The 21,866-nt window shown below is 47.6% G+C and overlaps 1 protein-coding gene across 1 annotated transcript; it reads right to left on the bottom strand.

Annotated features, from left to right (window-relative positions):
* Positions 1–4,504: 4,504 nt before the first annotated feature.
* Positions 4,505–13,876, bottom strand: LOC113566742. The gene is made up of 6 exons (XM_026993721.1): positions 13,722–13,876; positions 13,405–13,595; positions 6,687–6,888; positions 5,551–5,737; positions 4,843–5,343; positions 4,505–4,775 (listed from the first exon to the last, which is right to left on the bottom strand). Exons 1-4 carry the CDS (start codon positions 13,839–13,841, stop codon positions 5,684–5,686), a joined length of 567 nt encoding a protein of 188 aa, XP_026849522.1. The 5' UTR covers positions 13,842–13,876; the 3' UTR covers positions 4,505–4,775; positions 4,843–5,343; positions 5,551–5,683.
* Positions 13,877–21,866: the final 7,990 nt, after the last annotated feature.

Here is a 21,866-nt window from a genome sequence, read left to right as displayed (position 1 = left end):
CCAGGAAACCAGGATTCCCTTCAGACCAGTCACATTGCCTGAGCTGATGCAGATTGTGGATGCATTGGAGCTGTCCAAATCACCTGGGGAAGACAAAATCAATAACAAACTGATTAAAAATTTGCCAAAAAAAGCGCTATTATATTTAATATTAATATATAACTCCATTTTCAGACTGGGCCACTTTCCAAGTCAGTGGAAACATGCCCAGATTAAAATGATTTTAAAGCCGGGCAAAAACACAGCAGACATGAATTCCTACCGGCCAATCAGTCTATTATCTGGCCTTTCAAAGATCTTTGAAAAATTGCTGATGGCGAGACTGTTTGAGGTGGAGAATTTTGCCAAGGCCGTACCCAATTACCAATTTGGATTTCGGCGGGAGCATGGCACTGAGCAGCAGCTGGCTCGAGTCACTCAATATATCCTCAAGGCGTATGAGAAAAAACAAGTTTGCTCGGCAATTTTTCTGGACATTTCCGAAGCTTTTGACCGAGTATGGCATGAAGGGCTGCTGTACAAGTTGATGAAGCTGCTGCCTTTAAATTTGTACTGCATTCTGGAGAGCTACCTGGCTGAACGCACTTTTCGTGTGAGCTGCGGAGACGAGGAACTTTCAAGAATCGGGAAAATATCAGCTGGAGTCCCACAGGGCAGTGTTCTTGGACCAATATTATACACAATCTATGCCTCAGACATGCCAATGCCTCACCTCATCCCGGACAGCACTGGCTTCCATCCAGAACGGGAATCAATGCTGCTGTCCACGTATGCCGACGACACGGTGATAATGAGCGCATCTGCAATCCCAAATGCGGCAGTCAAATATAACCAAAGATACCTGACTCACTTCTCTATATGGGCCAAGAAGTGGTGCATTAACATAAATGCGAAAAAAACCGGACATGTAATATTCACACTGAGGACAATTAGATCAACGGACTTAAGGCAAACGCCGACTATAAATGGACAGGCTGTGCCACTTGACAAATCACACACATATCTGGGCATAAAATTGGACAAAGAACTCACCCTAAGCTCACACATCACGAGGATCTGCACAAAACTCCGATCAAGAGCGGCCAAACTGGACTGGCTTGCTGGCCCAAAAAGCCGGCTGCCAAGCGAAACCAAGGCTATAGTCATCAAGCAGCTCATCATGCCCATTTGGCAATATGGTCTTCCGGTTTGGGGCGCACTTACATCCGATTCCCAGCTGCGACGGGTGCAAAGCCTACAAAATAAAATCATTAGACGGGCAATGAAGGCGACAAGGTTCACCAGGAACGATGCCATAAGACAGACTCACAATCTAGACACAATCGACGAAGTGTTCCATGCGGCAAGTGGGCGCTTCGCAACTCCTTGGCTTGCCATGTCAATCCGGAGGCTCGGAAACTATTACTGCAGCCGTATGAGCCACAGCGATTGCAGAGGCCACGATATCTGCAACAGCTGCTTCAACACTTCCGCCCGCTGTAACCTCGAAATCAGGATCGGAGCAGCCATCAACAACAACATCCAGATCCGGCCATCTCCGAGGAATCGCTTCCAACGCTGGTCCGTATTGAAGAGGAGGAGCTGAAAAGAAAGAGACAGGAGGAATCAGACGCCAGGCAATTAAGAAGAATCCAACAACAAAATATCATCAATCCGAACCCCGAAAGGTTCAACGAATTGATGATAAATTGCTTCAGAAAACGATACCTCAGCGGCCAAACTCCCCGAGAAAGAATAGTGGCTCTTATCTTTGGCCAGCCACTTTCTGTCCAAAGGATAATCCTGCCAGATTACGAGGGGGATCCCGATCCAGCGACGCAGCAGCATACCCAGCAGCAGACTCAGCAGCAGACGCAGCAGCAGACTCAGCAGCAGATGCAGCAGCAGACGCAGCAGCGGACCCAGCAGCAGACGCAGCAGCGGACTCAGCAGCAGACTCAACAACAGATGCAGCAGCAGACGCAGCAGCGGACTCAGCAGCAGACACAGCAAATTCTGGCGAGCAGCAACCGGCAGACGTCACATCATCGTTGCCAGACACGGGCTGCAAGCAGCAGCTCACGCACCCTGGACGACAGCCATCGACGCAATCCGCAAGAGGCACTTCTGGACCACGGACTGGAGCAAGTCCGACGGCGCCTTGAACGGGTGGTCGACGACGACGACGACGACGTCCAAATCATCTCAGATGACGACGACGACGACGTCCAAATCATCACCGATGTCCAATCCATCTCAGATGACGATGACCACAACAACGACGATGATGCCGGCCGGCACATTGCGCACACCGCCACAGTCACTCCGCACTTTGGTGCAGCAAGGCGCCGCTCACTGGGATGCCGCAATCCGGCCGCAGCTAGTCCAATACTCTTGTGTTGGTCTTTGTCGGTATTCCTGGTGAGTGTAAAAATGGTTTTAATTTGCACACCTTCATTCCATCCACAGAGAACCAAAAATACTCACCTGAAGCGCGTGAAAACACGCTTGCGACACCGGGCGACACCCCTAGTTGCTCCTCTGATCCTTTCTCATGGGCGTCACCACGGCATCCGGCCTCCAGAAGGGCTCCGCGGACGAGAGTCATCACGGCTGCTGGTTGGCCATGAATGCTTTGGACACGCTTGCGCTACACACATGGCGCATCCGAATCCACGCAGGGGTGGTTTTCCTGCACTTCATGGCTGCTGGCAACCATCGCCACACAAATTTGGCCGAATCCCGGGCCACCTGGAGGACCACGGCGATCGCTCCATCCACTCTGCACGGCGCTGTGCATTGTCCACGTCTCCTGCCGCACCTTACACACGCGCTCACCCAGCGCCGTACGGTTGCGCACCGTGCCAAACACTCTGCTCCAGACGACGACGATGATCCAGTACCTGCAAATAGAAATAAAATATAATTAAATTAGATTAAAATGTAAACAATTGTTCAAATATTGTCAATACTTATCTGTTTGTGACCACCTGCTGATTTATGTACGTTAATCCTGTGATTGACACATAAGGGCTGCCAGACCATTAGTTTCATGTTTTAATGTTAATGTTAATGTAATGTCAATGTAATGTTAATGTTAATGTTAACAGCCCGCCAATTTTAAAATCACATTATTGTTGTTAGTTAAGCTTAAATGTAAATTGCCGAAGTTATGGTAATAAGAAAAGCTGGAAATAAACTCCGCCAGTAGCAAAGCTGGCGGGCGAGTGTGCGCATCGTAGGCGTGCACGCGCATCTAATTACATCGAAAAAAAAATAGTGACATCTTAAAGGAGTGTGTGTACCAAATTTGGTTACTCTAGCCTTAATAGTCTCTGAGATTTGTGGTTGCCCCAGATTTTCGTCCTTTGCGGGGCGGAAGGGGGTGTGGCGAAATTTGGACACGAAACGGTCAAGGTCCGATATCTCAGGAGTGTGGATACCAAATTTGGTTGCTCTAGCTCTTATGGGTTCTGAGATCCTTGAACTCATATTTTGCAATTGGCAAAACCTGTGTGTTAGAGTGAGACAGAGCGAGAAAGAGTGAAATTGTTTTCGTGATTCTGGCTGTAATAATTATACGATCTGGTTCAGATTTTGCACTCTAGAAGATATAGTCATCTTCTACGATTCTGCGTTTTTAGTTTTCTCGTATCTTTAAAATTGTGGATGCCACAGATTTTCGCCCTTTGTGGAGGCGGAAGTGGGCGGGGCAAAGTTTTGAAATATTTTTGTAGCAGTGACATATCACAGAAGTCTGGATCCAAAACATCGTTGCTCTAGCTCTTATAGTCTTTGAGCATTAGGCGCTGAAGGGGACGGACAGACGGACGGACGGACAGACAGACAGGGTTCAATCGACTCGGCTATTGATGCTGATCAAGAATATATATACTTTATAGGGTCGGAAACGATTCCTTCTGGACGTTACACACATCCACTTTTACCACAAATCTAATATACCCCAATACTCATTTTGAGTATCGGGTATAAAAAATGCAGAATTTCTCTCAAGACTTGAGGCCAAAATCTATAGTCTATTTTCTGCAATAGTCAAATTAATAAATATCAATACAAATAAAACAAGCAAAACAACAAATAGCAGTTCACCAAACTCTTTGGACATGGTCCTGTCCTCCGCCAATGATGCCTTCTATGTTTAGTCCAGTCCCGAATAGCCTGTCAAACCAAAAAGTCAATCCAGTACAGACTATTTCCACCCACAGCGTCAGCCAGAACGGCAACTCTTTTAAAATTGCCTTCTGGAACGCGTGTGGTGTGACAAACAAGTTGAACGAGGTCGAAGTTTTCCTGAAAAGGGAAAAAATACAATTAATGATGGTCATCGAAACACGCACAAGGGCCGTCTCTGTGAGCGGATTCCACACTTACACTGCACAAAATCCGGCAAACGATCGCAGAGGGGGAGTAGCCATCCTGTTCCGGGACGATGTCACCCACTCTGCACTGCAGCCAATTTCAAAGCCATTCATCCAGAGTGCACCTGTCATCGTCTTCACTGAAAAGGAAAATAAAAAGGGAATTATTTTTGCGCCGATCTACTGTCCGCCTGTATTCAAGTGGGCGCCTGCCCATTTTACTGGATTGATAAGACATTTTGAAGAACTCTGCGTCGAAGAAACAGCATCCGGCTTCCTTGTATGCGGTGACTGGAACGCGAAGCATATGTGGTGGGGAAATGTCCGTGGATGCGCCAGAGGGAAAGCACTGATGGAGGCTGTACACACCAACAACGGCTGCAATTTGCTGGCCACCGGTGGTGCCACACACTATCCCTACGACAAAAAAAAGAGACCATCAGCGATTGACTTTGGAATCTACAAAGGAATCCACGACACTCACCTGAGTATCCGTTCAAGCTCGGATTTGGACTCTGATCACTTGCTGCTCAGGGTGGAGTTGACGATCGGCAGCGGTGGACGTAGACATCCTACGCCCACAGTCAGGAAACATCTGCTCCCAGCACGTGCCAATATCAGCCTGTTCCAAAAGTCGCTGGAACGGTTGATCAATCTCAACACCGAGATTAGAATAGCGCAGGACATTGATGACGTCGTTGACTTGTTTTTGAACAATATACGGGTAGCAGCAGCAGCAGCATCAACACAACATCAACAGCAGCACCCAAGCACACATCGAAGATGGCCACAGCAGCGTCAGCATCAACATCAGCAGCGGTCACAGCAACATCACCGGCACCATCACCTTAAGCTGGACGAGGCTACAAGCGAGCTGCTTTCCATCAAACAGCAGTGCAAGAGGATCTGGCTGGCGACCCGCACCATCGAAGCCAGACGAAACTACAGGGCGGCGCAAAATCGTCTTAACAAGGGGCTCACAATCCTGAAAAACAAAAACATCAACAAACTGTTCACAGGGATTGACAACAAAGACCGGTATCAAATGCAGAAACTTTGGAAACTGACCAGCACAATCAAAAGACAGCCGCAGCCAAACTGGCCACAGAGGCTGCCAACTATGACCGGAGGCAAGGCAAGTGTCTCGTGGACAAAGTCAACAGCCGAGACAGCCGATGCCTTTGCTACTCACCTGGAGGAGAGATTCAGCCCGATACTGTCCAATTCAGATGAAGAGCGGGCCGCAATCAACAGAGAGCGTGAGCAGTCAAAACGGCAGAAGCAGCTACAACCGGACCAGGAAACCAGGATTCCCTTCAGACCAGTCACACTGCCTGAGCTGATGCAGATTGTGGATGCATTGGAGCTGTCCAAATCACCTGGGGGAGACAAAATCAATAACAAACTGATTAAAAATTTGCCAAAAAAAGCGCTATTATATTTAATATTAATATATAACTCCATTTTCAGACTGGGCCACTTTCCAAGTCAGTGGAAACATGCCCAGATTAAAATGATTTTAAAGCCGGGCAAAAACACAGCAGACATGAATTCCTACCGGCCAATCAGTCTATTATCTGGCCTTTCAAAGATCTTTGAAAAATTGCTGATGGCGAGACTGTTTGAGGTGGAGAATTTTGCCAAGGCCGTACCCAATTACCAATTTGGATTTCGGCGGGAGCATGGCACTGAGCAGCAGCTGGCTCGAGTCACTCAATATATCCTCAAGGCGTATGAGAAAAAACAAGTTTGCTCGGCAATTTTTCTGGACATTTCCGAAGCTTTTGACCGAGTATGGCATGAAGGGCTGCTGTACAAGTTGATGAAGCTGCTGCCTTTAAATTTGTACTGCATTCTGGAGAGCTACCTGGCTGAACGCACTTTTCGTGTGAGCTGCGGAGACGAGGAACTTTCAAGAATCGGGAAAATATCAGCTGGAGTCCCACAGGGCAGTGTTCTTGGACCAATATTATACACAATCTATGCCTCAGACATGCCAATGCCTCACCTCATCCCGGACAGCACTGGCTTCCATCCAGAACGGGAATCAATGCTGCTGTCCACGTATGCCGACGACACGGTGATAATGAGCGCATCTGCAATCCCAAATGCGGCAGTCAAATATAACCAAAGATACCTGACTCACTTCTCTATATGGGCCAAGAAGTGGTGCATTAACATAAATGCGAAAAAAACCGGACATGTAATATTCACACTGAGGACAATTAGATCAACGGACTTAAGGCAAACGCCGACTATAAATGGACAGGCTGTGCCACTTGACAAATCACACACATATCTGGGCATAAAATTGGACAAAGAACTCACCCTAAGCTCACACATCACGAGGATCTGCACAAAACTCCGATCAAGAGCGGCCAAACTGGACTGGCTTGCTGGCCCAAAAAGCCGGCTGCCAAGCGAAACCAAGGCTATAGTCATCAAGCAGCTCATCATGCCCATTTGGCAATATGGTCTTCCGGTTTGGGGCGCACTTACATCCGATTCCCAGCTGCGACGGGTGCAAAGCCTACTGTTGAGACAACGAGCTTTTTCGCTGACTATGATTGTTCAATAATTTCACAAATTATTAATTTCCGAAAACGTTATAAATTTTATTATAGGTATTTTGTGTGTTGAGGGTGGCCGAAGATGCCAGAGCCTTTTACAATAGTATTAGAGTGACACACTTGGATGAGGCAAGCGAGCCGATCTCGAGCCAAAGTAATAGATTGGGGACAAAAGGGTCTGTTCTCCAACTATATCAAGCGGTAACTGCTAGAGCAGGCGCAGCTGCTGACGGCTTAGCGACGGCATAGGAAAGAAAAGATAACAAGAGCGAGCATAGATAAGAATAGATGATTAAATGAGAGCATGTTGCTGAGCGAGCATAGATAAAGCTACGCTTACGTTACGTTAGTTTAGTATAATGACCAAAATAGAAAAGAAAGTGAATTGATAGGCAATAAAACAATGGTATAAAATTTACACTCGGGCTTCGCCCGAACATACTCCCCCCGTGGAAGGATCCATGCCTTTCACCTCATCTCGTAGAGGCAATAGACATAGTTTTGCAAGTGCTCTTCGGCTAACACCTGTAGCCATCCTGATCAAGGCGACTCGAGATACGCCATCAGCTCCTGGGATGAGCTCGAGGATTCTCGCTAGAGGCCACTTCAGAGGAGGGAAGTTCTCGTCCTTAACAAGAACGACATCATTGACGTGAAGCTCAGGATTCCGGGTGCGCCACTTCGTTCTTTCTTGAAGACTGGTTAAATACGATTGGCGCCAGCGAGACCAAAAGATTTGCTGAAGCTGTGTGACCTTCTGCCAACGGTCCAAGCGATCGACGTTTAAATGAACCAAGTCAGGCTCCAAGAAGGTTGTGATAGGGGCGCCAACTAGAAAATGGCTGGGCGTGAGTACATCGAGATCTGCAGGGTTCTCTGAAAGAGGAAACAATGGCCTTGAATTAATGATTGCACAGATATTGCACGCGAGAGTGCGCAGCTCATCAAATCCAAGAAGCGAGGATCCGAGGGCACGTCGAAGATAATGCTTAGCAAGCTTGACTGACGCCTCCCACAATCCTCCAAAATGTGGCGATCTAGGAGGAATGAAACGCCAATCGATGCAATCGTTGAGACAAGCTTGATGCACGGCTTCTTGATGACTGTCGCTTAGGAATAGCGACTTAAGTTCCGCCAGTTCGTTCCGCGCTCCAACAAAATTTGTGGCATTATCTGACCAAATACGAATCGGTCTTCCACGGGTGCAAATGAAACGGCGAAGAGCAGAGAGGAACGCAGATGTTGTAAGATCCTTCACAAGCTCGATGTGAACCGCCTTGGTGGAGAAGCATATAAAAATGCTCATGTAGCACTTTAGTGGCGGCCGGTTTCGAACTTCTGATTTATACAGGAACGGACCGCAATAGTCCACGCCGGTAACTAAAAATGCACGAGATTCGCTGACTCTGTCCACCGGAAGATCTGCCATTATTTGCTCGAGAGTTCGAGGCTTCACTCTAAAGCATCTGACACACTTTTGGATTACGTGTGCTACGGTCTTTCGGCCACCGATTGGCCAGTACGTTTGACGAATGATGGCTAATAGCGACTGGGGTCCAGCGTGAAGGTGCTTTTCGTGTAAGTGCCGTATCAGAGCAGAAGTGATGGAATGATTCTTGGGCAATATTATGGGATGCCGTGCTTCAAAGTCCAAGGTAGAGTTTTTAAGACGCCCTCCAACTCGAAGCAAACCGCAATCATCTAAAAATGGCGAAAGAGAGGCGATCGAGCTTGAAGCCTTGATGTCCTTTCGCGTTTCCAGGGCTCTTATTTCAGTGGATAGACGAGATTGTTGAGTAAGACGAATAAGCAGTTCGGTTCCCAAACGCAAGTCCTCCACAGTTATTCCAGACTTTCGTCGATGAATGAATTTGCATACATACGCAAAAATTCGTTGCATTTTGGGGAAGGAATTTACAAACTTTGATTCTTCCACCAAATATCTTTACGCGCAGTTTGTAATTAGTATGGTTTTTCGTGCCTCCAAAACCGGCTCTGGAAGAGCAGGTGTACTTGGCCATTGATCCTTACTGGCTGTCAAGTATGTAGGTCCATACTTCCAAAGATGAGAATTGATGAGCTCAGCTGGTAATGATCCTCGAGAAAGCATATCGGCAGGGTTTTGATCAGTTGGCACGTGCAGCCAAGACATTCCAGATGTGAGTTCCTGAATAACAGAAAGTCTATTAGCGACAAATACATTGAAGTTGGATGGTTGATTCTTGATCCAAGCCAAAACGACTGTGGAGTCACACCAGCAATAATAAGAGCACTTGAAGTTCATCAAAGACACTTCATGCATAAGCTGAGCGAGTAGCGCTGCACCACATAATTCCAACTTGGGTATTGTGATAGTCTTCAGTGGCGCTACACGAGATCTGGAAGATAGAAGATTTGCCTTGACTCCATTGTCGCCTTGCGAAACAGCGTAGATGCAAGCTCCATAAGCACTCATGCTGGCATCACAAAATCCATGCATTTCAAGGTTGCTGCTTCGAAGGAAAGATAGGCGCGGGAAAGAAATTTGTTGCATAGAGTCAAACTGCTGAATAAAGTTGATCCAAGTTGTGCGTAAGGAGACTGGCAGACTTTCATCCCAATGAAGCTTTTCTTTCCACAGCTGCTGTAGAAATATTTTTGCTTTAGTAATAACTGGCCCTATAAGTCCGAGTGGATCATAAAATCGTGCAATAGTTGACAATACAACTCGCTTAGTTGGTTTCGAAGGGACTTGATTGGGACAGAATGAAAATAATAGCTCATCCGAAGTGGGATTCCATGCTAAACCTAGCGTCTTGGTTACATCGCTGCCATCAGTAAATTTAACAAATGTTTCCCTATCTTCATGGGGTGTTTGATCGAGTACATATGTATCGTTGGAACACCATTTTCTGATCTTGAAATTTCCTTTGGCTAATAGTCCTGACACCTGGCGAATTATTTCCAGCACCTCATTTGTAGTATCTCCCCCCGTTAGCAAATCATCCACGTAAAAGTCCCGCAGCACAACTTCAGAGCCAATTGGATATGACGAACTCTCGTCTGCCGCTAGTTGGTGCATAGAACGGACGGCCAGAAATGCTGCTGGTTTCGTTCCATAGGTCACGGTATCCAGCTTGAATGTCCTTAGCTCCTCGAGGGGTGAGTCACGCCACAGTATGCACTGCAGAAAACTATCTTGGGGCGAGACACGGACGCATCTATACATTTTACAAATGTCACCAGTCAATGCTATACGAAAGGTACGAAATCGAAGAAGAGTCGTAACTAACTTTGGCTGAATTGTTGGGCCTGACATCAATATATCGTTGAGGGAATATCCTGTAGATGTACAAGCGGATCCGTCGAAAACTACTCGGAGTTTTGTGGTGGTTTTGTCTTCTCTTAAGACGCAGTGATGAGGAAGAAAAAATTTGCATTGTTTAAGTGCGTCACTTTTGACAGGGGACATGTGATTCAAATCGACGTATTCCTTTATAAATGCGGCGTATTGGGCCTTGAGAAGCGGTTTGCGAACCAACTTGCGCTCTAGATTGAGAAATCTGCGATAGGCTTGTTGATAAGAATCTCCAAGAAGACTGTCACTCAGCTTTAAAGGCAATTGAACGCAATATTCGCCACTTGGAAGCCGACCGCAATGTTTTTTGAAATGTTCCTCGCAAGCAATTTCCTCCTTTGTTGCTTCTGTAGCGGGACCGTGGCAGTTTTCCACTTCCCAGAACCTTCGCACTAGCTCATCCAAACCAACGGTAGGCGTTTGACTCAATTCCGTCGAACTAGAGGCAGCTAGGAGCACTGAGCTGCGGGAGTACTGACCTCCACCTGTGACAACCCAGCCGAGACGGGTTTTTTGTATTATAGGAAGTCCCCTCTCCAATTTGATCTGTCCAACGCATAAAATGTCGTAAAATAAGCTGGCTCCAATAAGTACATCGATGCGCTGAGATTTGTTAAAGTGTGGGTCAGCAAGGCTGATATTGGATGGCATTTCCCATTTGGATACATCAAATGAAGAAGCAGGCTGGTTTCCTGTAATACGTGGAGCAACGAGAGCTGTGAGACTCGTGAAGTAATCGGAAGTCCTGGATTGAATGACCAAATTAACTGAACCTTCCGTGTGAAATGCAGAATCAGCGCCGATACCCGATACTGATACCGACCCTTTGGCTCGTTTCAGCTGAAGCCTCTGAGCAAAGCGAGAGGTTATTAAATTAATCTGAGAGCCTGAATCCAGAAGAGCCCGGCAAGGAAGAAGATCACCAACTCGACTCTTTATCATAATGACTGACGTGGCTAGAAGCACTACGTCTGAGCTAAGATTCTGAGCAGGAGGCGAGCATGGTGATGAAGCGGCAACAAGAGAACTTGAAAGATTGGGGCCTGGGCATAAGTCTGTCTGAATAGGAGACGTAGTAGCGTTTGCAGGTTCCGTGTTAACTGACGTAGGCAGCGGATTGTTGATATGTAAAAGGGTATGATGCTTTTCACCGCATGTGCGACAAGAGCCTGAACTGCAGGAGGTATTCCGATGTCCCTTCTTCAAACAGTTGAAGCAAACTCTAAGCTTCCTTGCCTCTCTAAGACGCAAAGATGGCGAAAGGTTTCCAAAGCGAGTGCAGCTGTAAATGTTATGCCCTTTATTATCACAGAACACGCATTCCAATACGATTGTATTTGTAGCAACAAGACTGTGTTTTGAATGAGTGATTCGTTTATGTTTTCCAACCTGACTGCTATGGATTTGAATCAACATAGCTTGATCCATGCTCTCAATGGCTTGACATCTCCTCTCCAAAAAAGCCGAAAAATGGTCCCATGTTGGTATGACGTTAGGGGGCGACAGCTCCTCCCATTTGGTCCTGGTATCAGAGTCGAGATACTTGTATGTGGAGTGAACGATGATGCATCCAGCTATTTCCTCCATGGTACCCATCGATCTAAGCGCTCTCATGTGAGAATGAAGCTTGTCCGATAAAGTACGTAGCTTTGTAGTTGACCCATCTTCAACCTTCTCATGCCTCAGAATCTCAGCGACGTGTGCCTGAAAGATTAAACGTTTATTATTGAAACGATTGTTTAAAATGTCCAATGCAATATCATAATTGCTCTCCGATACTTCCAAAGAGCGAACAGCCTCCAGGGCAGGTCCATCCAAACATGAGCGCAGGTGCTGGAACTTCTCAATCTTTGATAGAAAGGGCTCCTGATCTATTACTGTGCTAAACATCGAGTAAAAGTCTGCCCACTCAGTATAACCTCCACGGAAAGTGGGAAGTTTAATGTCAGGAATATGATATCGTGACCGTACATTTCCGGAGGCAGTAACGTTGAGCTCGGGTCGTATCGTTGAGTGATGCGGCATGTTCTGGGTAGTCCTGCGGAGTGCTGAGCGAATACGAACTTCGATTTCCATCGCCAAATCCTCAAAATTGTTGCTTAAGTCGCTGCCAATTTCGCTTACATCAAGCTCTTCTAAATTAGAATGAGTAACATTAAATGAGTCGGATATTTTTTCCAAGAATTTTAAATGAACACTTAGCGCATCTTCACTGATTGGGTTGTTTTCATCATTCAATATCGTCTCTCGAAGTGAAACGGCTTTGTTGTATATTGAGAGTGCCTTTAGTTTGTAAAAAGACACCCTGTTTTCCGGCACGTCATTAGACTCATCCATTTTCGACAGGCAGCAGCGAGCAAAGCACAAAGAAGAATCGAAGAACCAACCGTTTGATTTTTTTTGGTATGCAAGCGCAAGTGCAGCGAACCCGAAGCCGCTAATGCACGTAGCTGTATTAGTTCTTGTAAGCAAGCGCGCGACGAAATGGGAACTAACCGCTTCGCGTTCGAACAGTTATGTTTAGCGGATAATTTTCACTGTTTATAATTGTTTATTTCCAAATTGTTACTGACGATCACGTCGGGGTCACCAAATGTTGAGACATCGAGCTTTTTCGCTGACTATGATTGTTCAATAATTTCACAAATTATTAATTTCCGAAAACGTTATAAATTTTATTATAGGTATTTTGTGTGTTGAGGGTGGCCGAAGATGCCAGAGCCTTTTACAATAGAGTGACACACTTGGATGAGGCAAGCGAGCCGATCTCGAGCCAAAGTAATAGATTGGGGACAAAAGGGTCTGTTCTCCAACTATATCAAGCGGTAACTGCTAGAGCAGGCGCAGCTGCTGACGGCTTAGCGACGGCATAGGAAAGAAAAGATAACAAGAGCGAGCATAGATAAGAATAGATCATTAAATGAGAGCATGTTGCTGAGCGAGCATAGATAAAGCTACGCTTACGTTACGTTAGTTTAGTATAATGACCAAAATAGAAAAGAAAGTGAATTGATAGGCAATAAAACAATGGTATAAAATTTACACTCGGGCTTCGCCCGAACACCTACAAAATAAAATCATTAGACGGGCAATGAAGGCGACAAGGTTCACCAGGAACGATGCGATAAGACAGACTCACAATCTAGACACAATCGACGAAGTGTTCCATGCCAACTCCTTGGCTTGCCACGATATCTGCAACAGCTGCTTCAACACTTCCGCCCGCTGCAACCTCGAAATCAGGATCGGAGCAGCCATCAACAACAACATCCAGATCCGGCCATCTCCGAGGAATCGCTTCCAACGCTGGTCCGTATCGAAGAGGAGGAGCTGAAAAGAAAGAGACAGGAGGAATCAGACGCCAGGCAATTAAGAAGAATCCAACAACAAAATATCATCAATCCGAACCCCGAAAGGTTCAACGAATTGATGATAAATTGCTTCAGAAAACGATACCTCAGCGGCCAAACTCCCCGAGAAAGAATAGTGGCTCTTATCTTTGGCCAGCCACTTTCTGTCCAAAGGATAATCCTGCCAGATTACGAGGGGGATCCCGATCCAGCGACGCAGCAGCATACCCAGCAGCAGACTCAGCAGCAGACGCAGCAGCAGACTCAGCAGCAGATGCAGCAGCAGACGCAGCAGCGGACCCAGCAGCAGACGCAGCAGCGGACTCAGCAGCAGACTCAACAACAGATGCAGCAGCAGACGCAGCAGCGGACTCAGCAGCAGACACAGCAAATTCTGGCGAGCAGCAACCGGCAGACGTCACATCATCGTTGCCAGACACGGGCTGCAAGCAGCAGCTCACGCACCCTGGACGACAGCCATCGACGCAATCCGCAAGAGGCACTTCTGGACCACGGACTGGAGCAAGTCCGACGGCGCCTTGAACGGGTGGTCGACGACGACGACGACGACGTCCAAATCATCTCAGATGACGACGACGACGACGTCCAAATCATCACCGATGTCCAATCCATCTCAGATGACGATGACCACAACAACGACGATGATGCCGGCCGGCACATTGCGCACACCGCCACAGTCACTCCGCACTTTGGTGCAGCAAGGCGCCGCTCACTGGGATGCCGCAATCCGGCCGCAGCTAGTCCAATACTCTTGTGTTGGTCTTTGTCGGTATTCCTGGTGAGTGTAAAAATGGTTTTAATTTGCACACCTTCATTCCATCCACAGAGAACCAAAAATACTCACCTGAAGCGCGTGAAAACACGCTTGCGACACCGGGCGACACCCCTAGTTGCTCCTCTGATCCTTTCTCATGGGCGTCACCACGGCATCCGGCCTCCAGAAGGGCTCCGCGGACGAGAGTCATCACGGCTGCTGGTTGGCCATGAATGCCAATTTGGACACGCTTGCGCTACACACATGGCGCATCCGAATCCACGCAGGGGTGGTTTTCCTGCACTTCATGGCTGCTGGCAACCATCGCCACACAAATTTGGCCGAATCCCGGGCCACCTGGAGGACCACGGCGATCGCTCCATCCACTCTGCACGGCGCTGTGCATTGTCCACGTCTCCTGCCGCACCTTACACACGCGCTCACCCAGCGCCGTACGGTTGCGCACCGTGCCAAACACTCTGCTCCAGACGACGACGATGATCCAGTACCTGCAAATAGAAATAAAATATAATTAAATTAGATTAAAATGTAAACAATTGTTCAAATATTGTCAATACTTATCTGTTTGTGACCACCTGCTGATTTATGTACGTTAATCCTGTGATTGACACATAAGGGCTGCCAGACCATTAGTTTCATGTTTTAATGTTAATGTTAATGTAATGTCAATGTAATGTTAATGTTAATGTTAACAGCCCGCCAATTTTAAAATCACATTATTGTTGTTAGTTAAGCTTAAATGTAAATTGCCGAAGTTATGGTAATAGGAAAAGCTGGAAATAAACTCCGCCAGTAGCAAAGCTGGCGGGCGAGTGTGCGCATCGTAGGCGTGCACGCGCATCTAATTACATCGAAAAAAAAAGTGACTTGTGTTTTTTGTTGTTTTATGTGGAACTTTAAATGTTTTTAAATACATGTTTAAACCGGGAAAATGAACTAAATAAACAATATGTGCCAAATAATTGCAAATAATGCAATATAATCATCTGTGATCGCGCTGTAATAGTGAAGCCAATAAACCCAACTGGAGGAAAGAGGAAGGAAAAGCAAGCTACTGAGTACCTGGACCAGGCCACCAAATGGACGCACTTGCTCCAAAACAGACGACCAACAAAATGGATGTTATGGATGCTATGGACAACTCGGCAAGAGCCGAAGCGGGTGGTGAGTGCGTTACTCAAAATAGTGCTACCTACATATCGACCAGGCCCCTGGGAGGGAACCCCTCCGCAAATGCTTCCCTCTTCGAACCAATGTTCGACTCAGAGGGGGATGCGGATCTGGCTGAGTTGGAGACGGACTCGCCAGAGAGTACTGTGAGCTCCTTGGGAGCTACGGTGCTGGAGTTCGAGCGTCGTTTCGTGGACAGGGGTTTATATGTTAGAAAATACCCGCCAATCCCACCAAAAACAGACGCCAACATACAAGAAAAACCGCCATCAAATACACATACAAACACGCAGACAAAAATAGCTCCCAGCGAAAGTGCAACGGGTTCCAAAAATAGCGGCGCTTTCGCACTAACAAAAGAGCATTTAAGTGCACATAAACAAAACAAGAACAAATGTTATGCCCATATGTTTTCGCGCCAAAACATTAGCGAAAACAAAAACAAGCAAACAACTCACACAAGCATCAGAGAGAGCGACGCTTGCGCTCTCTCAGCGTCCGAACCCTTGGCGCACAATCAAAACGGAGGCGCGTCACATCAAGCCCCAAAGCGTTTGCCGCCAAACTTGCACTCACACACTTATGACAAAAAGAGAGATGCTTGCTCTCTCCCGCCGAACCATAAACCCCTGACCTACGCCAATAACAAAACAAAAACAAACACATTGACATATGCCGAAACCATAAACGGCATACAGAAAAACAATGACCAGCAACAGCAACAACGTTTGACGACAGCTGAAAGCAATAATACTAGCAGAAGCAGAAAATGCTTGCTGCCTACTCTGACTCAGGCGGACGAGCATAATACTCAGACAAGGCCTAGTACCAGAACACAGCTGGTAAAGGAATGGCTTAATAGCGTTCCCCCGCTACTGGCCAATGAAATGCCCTCGCCCCTGCCCCTTACCCCTATAGCAAAGGATATCCTGACAACAAATTCGTTTCGCTCGCCGCTCAAAAGAAGATGCGCGGCGATCGAAACGGATTCAGATGACGACCACTTTGCCTGCCTGGCACTTGACACGCCCATGTTCAAGAGTCAGTTTGCGAAAAGATTGCATCACGAGACTCGGCAGATGGAGTCAGATGTTGACCAAATATGCTCACCGCTAAATAGTGAGGTTCCGGTTCCACCAAGTGAGGTTCAACATAGGGAGCCACAAAGTAAGGGGTCTGAAAGTCAACACCAGCCAGACATCAATATAAATATAACGCCCGTCCAACCGTCATTACGCAGCACCAAGGTCCCTACAATCTTCCTGCCCCTGGTGCCTGCAATTGTACCCCTAATCAATAAATTGACAATAAATCCGAACGTGGGGAAATTCACGACGAAATCGATGGCCAACAGTGGACTCAGAGTCCAGTGCGACGACATGACAACATACAACGCCATACAGAACGCCCTTGCTGAAGATAGCACTCAACTGCATACACACCAGCCGCGCAGCGAAAGGGGCTATCGTGTAATAGTGCGGCATTTACACCACACTACGCCCAGCAGCTGGATAACGGAGGAGCTGGAACGACTCGGATACACTGCCCGGTTTATCCGAGGACTCAAACATCGCTTTAATGGAAGGCCTCTAAACATATTTGAGGTTGAAATTCAGCCCAAGGCGGATGGCGGCTATGAGGCAATACTCGCAATTAAACAACTGGCCAGCCAATGCGTCTCCATAGTGAGACAAGCCAAGCCACGCGACCCAGCGCAGTGCCATCGGTGCCAGGAGTTTGGCCACACAAAAAACTATTGCAGACGGCCATACAAGTGTATGAAATGCGCAGGAGATCACCCCACAACAGCATGCAGGAAACCCAGGCAGGAGGATCCCAAATGCGCCAATTGTAGCGGCAAGCACGTGAGCTGCTACAAGGGTTGTCCCGCCTACAAAAAGGCCCGCAGCCATTTAAGGGCAAACAGGCTCATCGGTGAGCAGCAGAGGCAGCAGTATCAACAGCAACGCCAGCAGCCTCAGCAGCCAACTGACCAACAACGCCCACAAACTCAGCAGCCGAGTCGCCAATCCCAATCCCAGCAACAACAACAGCAGACAGCAAACACAGGCACCAGAGGCAATGGCAGGCCTTCCTACAGCAGTGTGTTGCGGTCTGGGAATGCTGAGCAGCAGCAGCAGCCACGCGCGGCAGAACGGCAACAGCCGACGAGCAGTCGTCGTCCTTCCCAGCAACAGCAGCCCCATATCCCCGCCCCCAAGCAGCAGCAGCCATCACAAAAGAAGCGGCCACAACACCAACAGCAACAGCAGCATTCAAGCGGCAGACAGGCGGCCAAACCAGCAGCACAAACACCAGCTGCAGCAGCAGCAGCAACGCCCAACACCCGCAGGCCCTTGTATAGCCGAGGTGCTCAAGCCAATCCGGCCGAAAACCATTTGGCCAAGTTCCAGCAAAATCTAAGGGATGAGCAGCAGCAGCAACATAAACAAAAACAGCAGCAGCGCGGACACAATTTGGGTCGGCAGCACCAGCAGCAGCACCAGCATCGCGGCCATCATTCCCAGCCACAGGCCAAGGGGCGCCAATGCCAGCGCGATCAACGGGTGCAGCCAACTCCAAAAAGTTTCCAGACGCCGAGAAATCCCCAGCATCAGCAGCAGCCAGCCATCCAATGCGATGGCAAGTGTGTGGGACTCCTAAAAGAGTACGCCGTTAAAATTGAAAACTTGGAAAAAAAACTGCAAGAACTTACCACATTAATTGCAAGCCTGACGGAAGCAAAGGGCAGTGGCTCAGCAGCGGCCAATCCTCCAACACAGCCACCAGCAGCAGCACCAACACCAACACCTACAAGACCCGCCGCCAATACACAACCTGACGCCGCAGCCGTATCGGAGGACTCTGATATGGACTGCGAAGCACTCAGCGACGATGGCGACGACCAGTGGACGGACGACGAGATAGCGGATATCATAGACGACTACGATAGCTACTACTCTGACTACTTTTGATGAGCCCAAAAGTCGGTCCTGAGGCAGCCACTAAATACAGATGGAAAACGTTAACTCACATAACCAATACGTACTCACCTGACACGCCATCGACAGAGCTGCCCCACCAGCAGATGCCACGACAAATAGACCAAACTTTTGCTGCTAATTTGACGACATTCTTGGAATATATTGACGACGCTCCTGACAATTCACCGCACAGGTCCAGAGCAGCCACTGAAACAAACCAAAAATGACGTCAATTCGCATACCAACAAAATATGGACAAAACTCAAAATAATCACACGTACCTGCCACGCCTCCGACAGATCTGCCCCTCCAGCAGCTGCCCCGTCATCAACACCACACATTTGATGCCAATTGGACGACATTTTGGGATTTATTGACGACGCTCCTGACAATCCACCGCACAGGTCCAGAGCAGCCACTGTAAACAAATTAAAAATGACGTCAATTCACACATCAACACAAAATGGTCCAAACACACATAAAACATACGTACCTGCCACGCCTCCGATAGAACTGCCTCTCCAGCAGTTGCCTCACTAAATTCACCATCCACTTTCTTACAAATGGGCGAAATTTGAAGGCCCTATCGCCGTCGCCAACAACATCCAGTCCACAGGCTGCCGCTAAAAGGAGAAAAAACATCAATACACACATCAACACAAAATGGTCCAAACATACACAAAACATACGTACCTGCCATGCCTCCGATAGAGCTGCCTCTCCAGCAGGTGCCACACCAATTTCGCCACCCAATTCCTGCCAAATGGGCGAAATTCGAAGGCCCTATCGCCGTCGCCATCAACATCCAGGCTGCCGCTAAAAGAAGAAAAACATCAATTCACGCATCAACACAAAATAGCCATTACTTCTACTAATCACACTTACCTGTCAATACACTCACAGATCTGCCTCTCCAGTACCTGCCTCGCCACCAACCGCAACATTGTGTTCCAAGTTGGGCCCAATTTGGACGCCCCTCCGACAACGCTGCCATCAACCGATGGCCGTGACGTCACGCCATCATCACAAAACAGCAGCAGCAATCCAACGACGAGGCCAGCCAATACAGTCGACTCTGGCCAGCACGCCATCTCCATCTCCATCCACATCGAAAGTGCATCCTGGGTGGCCGGACCAGCAGCCACTCGGATGCAGCCAATCCGCACTCATTTGCGGCCTTTTCCACTGCGGCCATTTCCACTGGTCAACGCATCCCGATTGGCCGGACCAGTGCCAATCCCCAGATCTCCAGGTAGAAGCAACGTGGGCGTCCGGACCAGAGTCGCTCTCCAAACACCATCACCATTCACGCCAACTCCTGGATCCTGCCTCTGCCAATTCCGATGCCGCAGATGCGCGATCTGCTGCATCACACACACGTGCACATCCAGCGCTGAGGCGGATGCGCCCTGTGCCATCCACACTGCTCCAGACGACGACGATGATCCTCCAGTACCTGAAATAGAAAATAAATAGAATTAAATTAGCCTATAAATATCAGTAATGTTGCAATTTGTTCAATACTTATCTCTTTGTTTGTATAAATGTACGTCAATTATTGCGAATGTCAAAATAGGGCTACCAGACTGTAATACTAATAGAATTTAAACATGTCTCTAGATGTTAATGTAATGTTAATGTTAACAGCCCGCCAATTTTAAAAATCACATTATTGTTGTTAGTTAAGCTTAAATGTAAATTGCCGAAGTTATGGTAATAGGAAAAGCTGGAAATAAAATCCGCCAGTAGCAAAGCTGGCGGGCGAGTGTGCGCATCGTAGGCGAGCACGCGCATCTAATTACATCGAAAAAAAAAGTGACTTGTGTTTTGTTTTTGTTTTATGTGGAACTTTAAATGTTTTTAAATACATGTTTAAACCGGGAAAATGAACTAAATAAACAATATGTGCCAAATAATTGCAAATAATGCAATATAATCATCTGTGATCGCGCTGTAATAGTGAAGCCAATAAACCCAACTGGAGGAAAGAGGAAGGAAAAGCAAGCTACTGAGTACCTGGACCAATCCACCAAATGGACGCATTTGCTCCAAAACAGACGACCAACAAAATGGATGTTATGGATGCTATGGACAACTCGGCAAGAGCCGAAGCGGGTGGTGAGTGCGTTACTCAAAATAGTGCTACCTACATATCGACCAGGCCCCTGGGAGGGAACCCCTCCGCAAATGCTTCCCTCTTCGAACCAATGTTCGACTCAGAGGGGGATGCGGATCTGGCTGAGTTGGAGACGGACTCGCCAGAGAGTACTGTGAGCTCCTTGGGAGCTACGGTGCTGGAGTTCGAGCGTCGTTTCGTGGACAGGGGTTTATATGTTAGAAAATACCCGCCAATCCCACCAAAAACAGACGCCAACATACAAGAAAAACCGCCATCAAATACACGTACAAACACGCAGACAAAAATAGCTCCCAGCGAAAGTGCAACGGGTTCCAAAAATAGCGGCGCTTTCGCACTAACAAAAGAGCATTTAAGTGCACATAAACAAAACAAGAACAAATGTTATGCCCATATGTTTTCGCGCCAAAACATTAGCGAAAACAAAAACAAGCAAACAACTCACACAAGCATCAGAGAGAGCGACGCTTGCGCTCTCTCAGCGTCCGAGCCCTTGGCGCACAATCAAAACGGAGGCGCGTCACATCAAGCCCCAAAGCGTTTGCCGCCAAACTTGCACTCACACACTTATGACAAAAAGAGAGATGCTTGCTCTCTCCCGCCGAACCAATACTCAAACACAAACACGAACAATAAACCCCTGACCTACGCCAATAACAAAACAAAAACAAACACATTGACATATGCCGAAACCATAAACGGCATACAGAAAAACAATGACCAGCAACAGCAACAACGTTTGACGACAGCTGAAAGCAATAATACTAGCAGAAGCAGAAAATGCTTGCTGCCTACTCTGACTCAGGCGGACGAGCATAATACTCAGACAAGGCCTAGTACCAGAACACAGCTGGTAAAGGAATGGCTTAATAGCGTTCCCCCGCTACTGGCCAATGAAATGCCCTCGCCCCTGCCCCTTACCCCTATAGCAAAGGATATCCTGACAACAAATTCGTTTCGCTCGCCGCTCAAAAGAAGATGCGCGGCGATCGAAACGGATTCAGATGACGACCACTTTGCCTGCCTGGCACTTGACACGCCCATGTTCAAGAGTCAGTTTGCGAAAAGATTGCATCACGAGACTCGGCAGATGGAGTCAGATGTTGGCCAAATATGCTCACCGCTAAATAGTGAGGTTCCGGTTCCACCAAGTGAGGTTCAACA

This window comes from Drosophila persimilis, unplaced genomic scaffold, assembly GCF_003286085.1.
Source record: "Drosophila persimilis strain 14011-0111.01,24,50 unplaced genomic scaffold, DperRS2 tig00000880-arrow-arrow-pilon, whole genome shotgun sequence".
NCBI lineage: Eukaryota > Metazoa > Arthropoda > Insecta > Diptera > Drosophilidae > Drosophila > Drosophila persimilis.
Note: the sequence above shows the minus strand (reverse complement) of the source record. Positions and strands in the feature narration are given on the sequence as shown.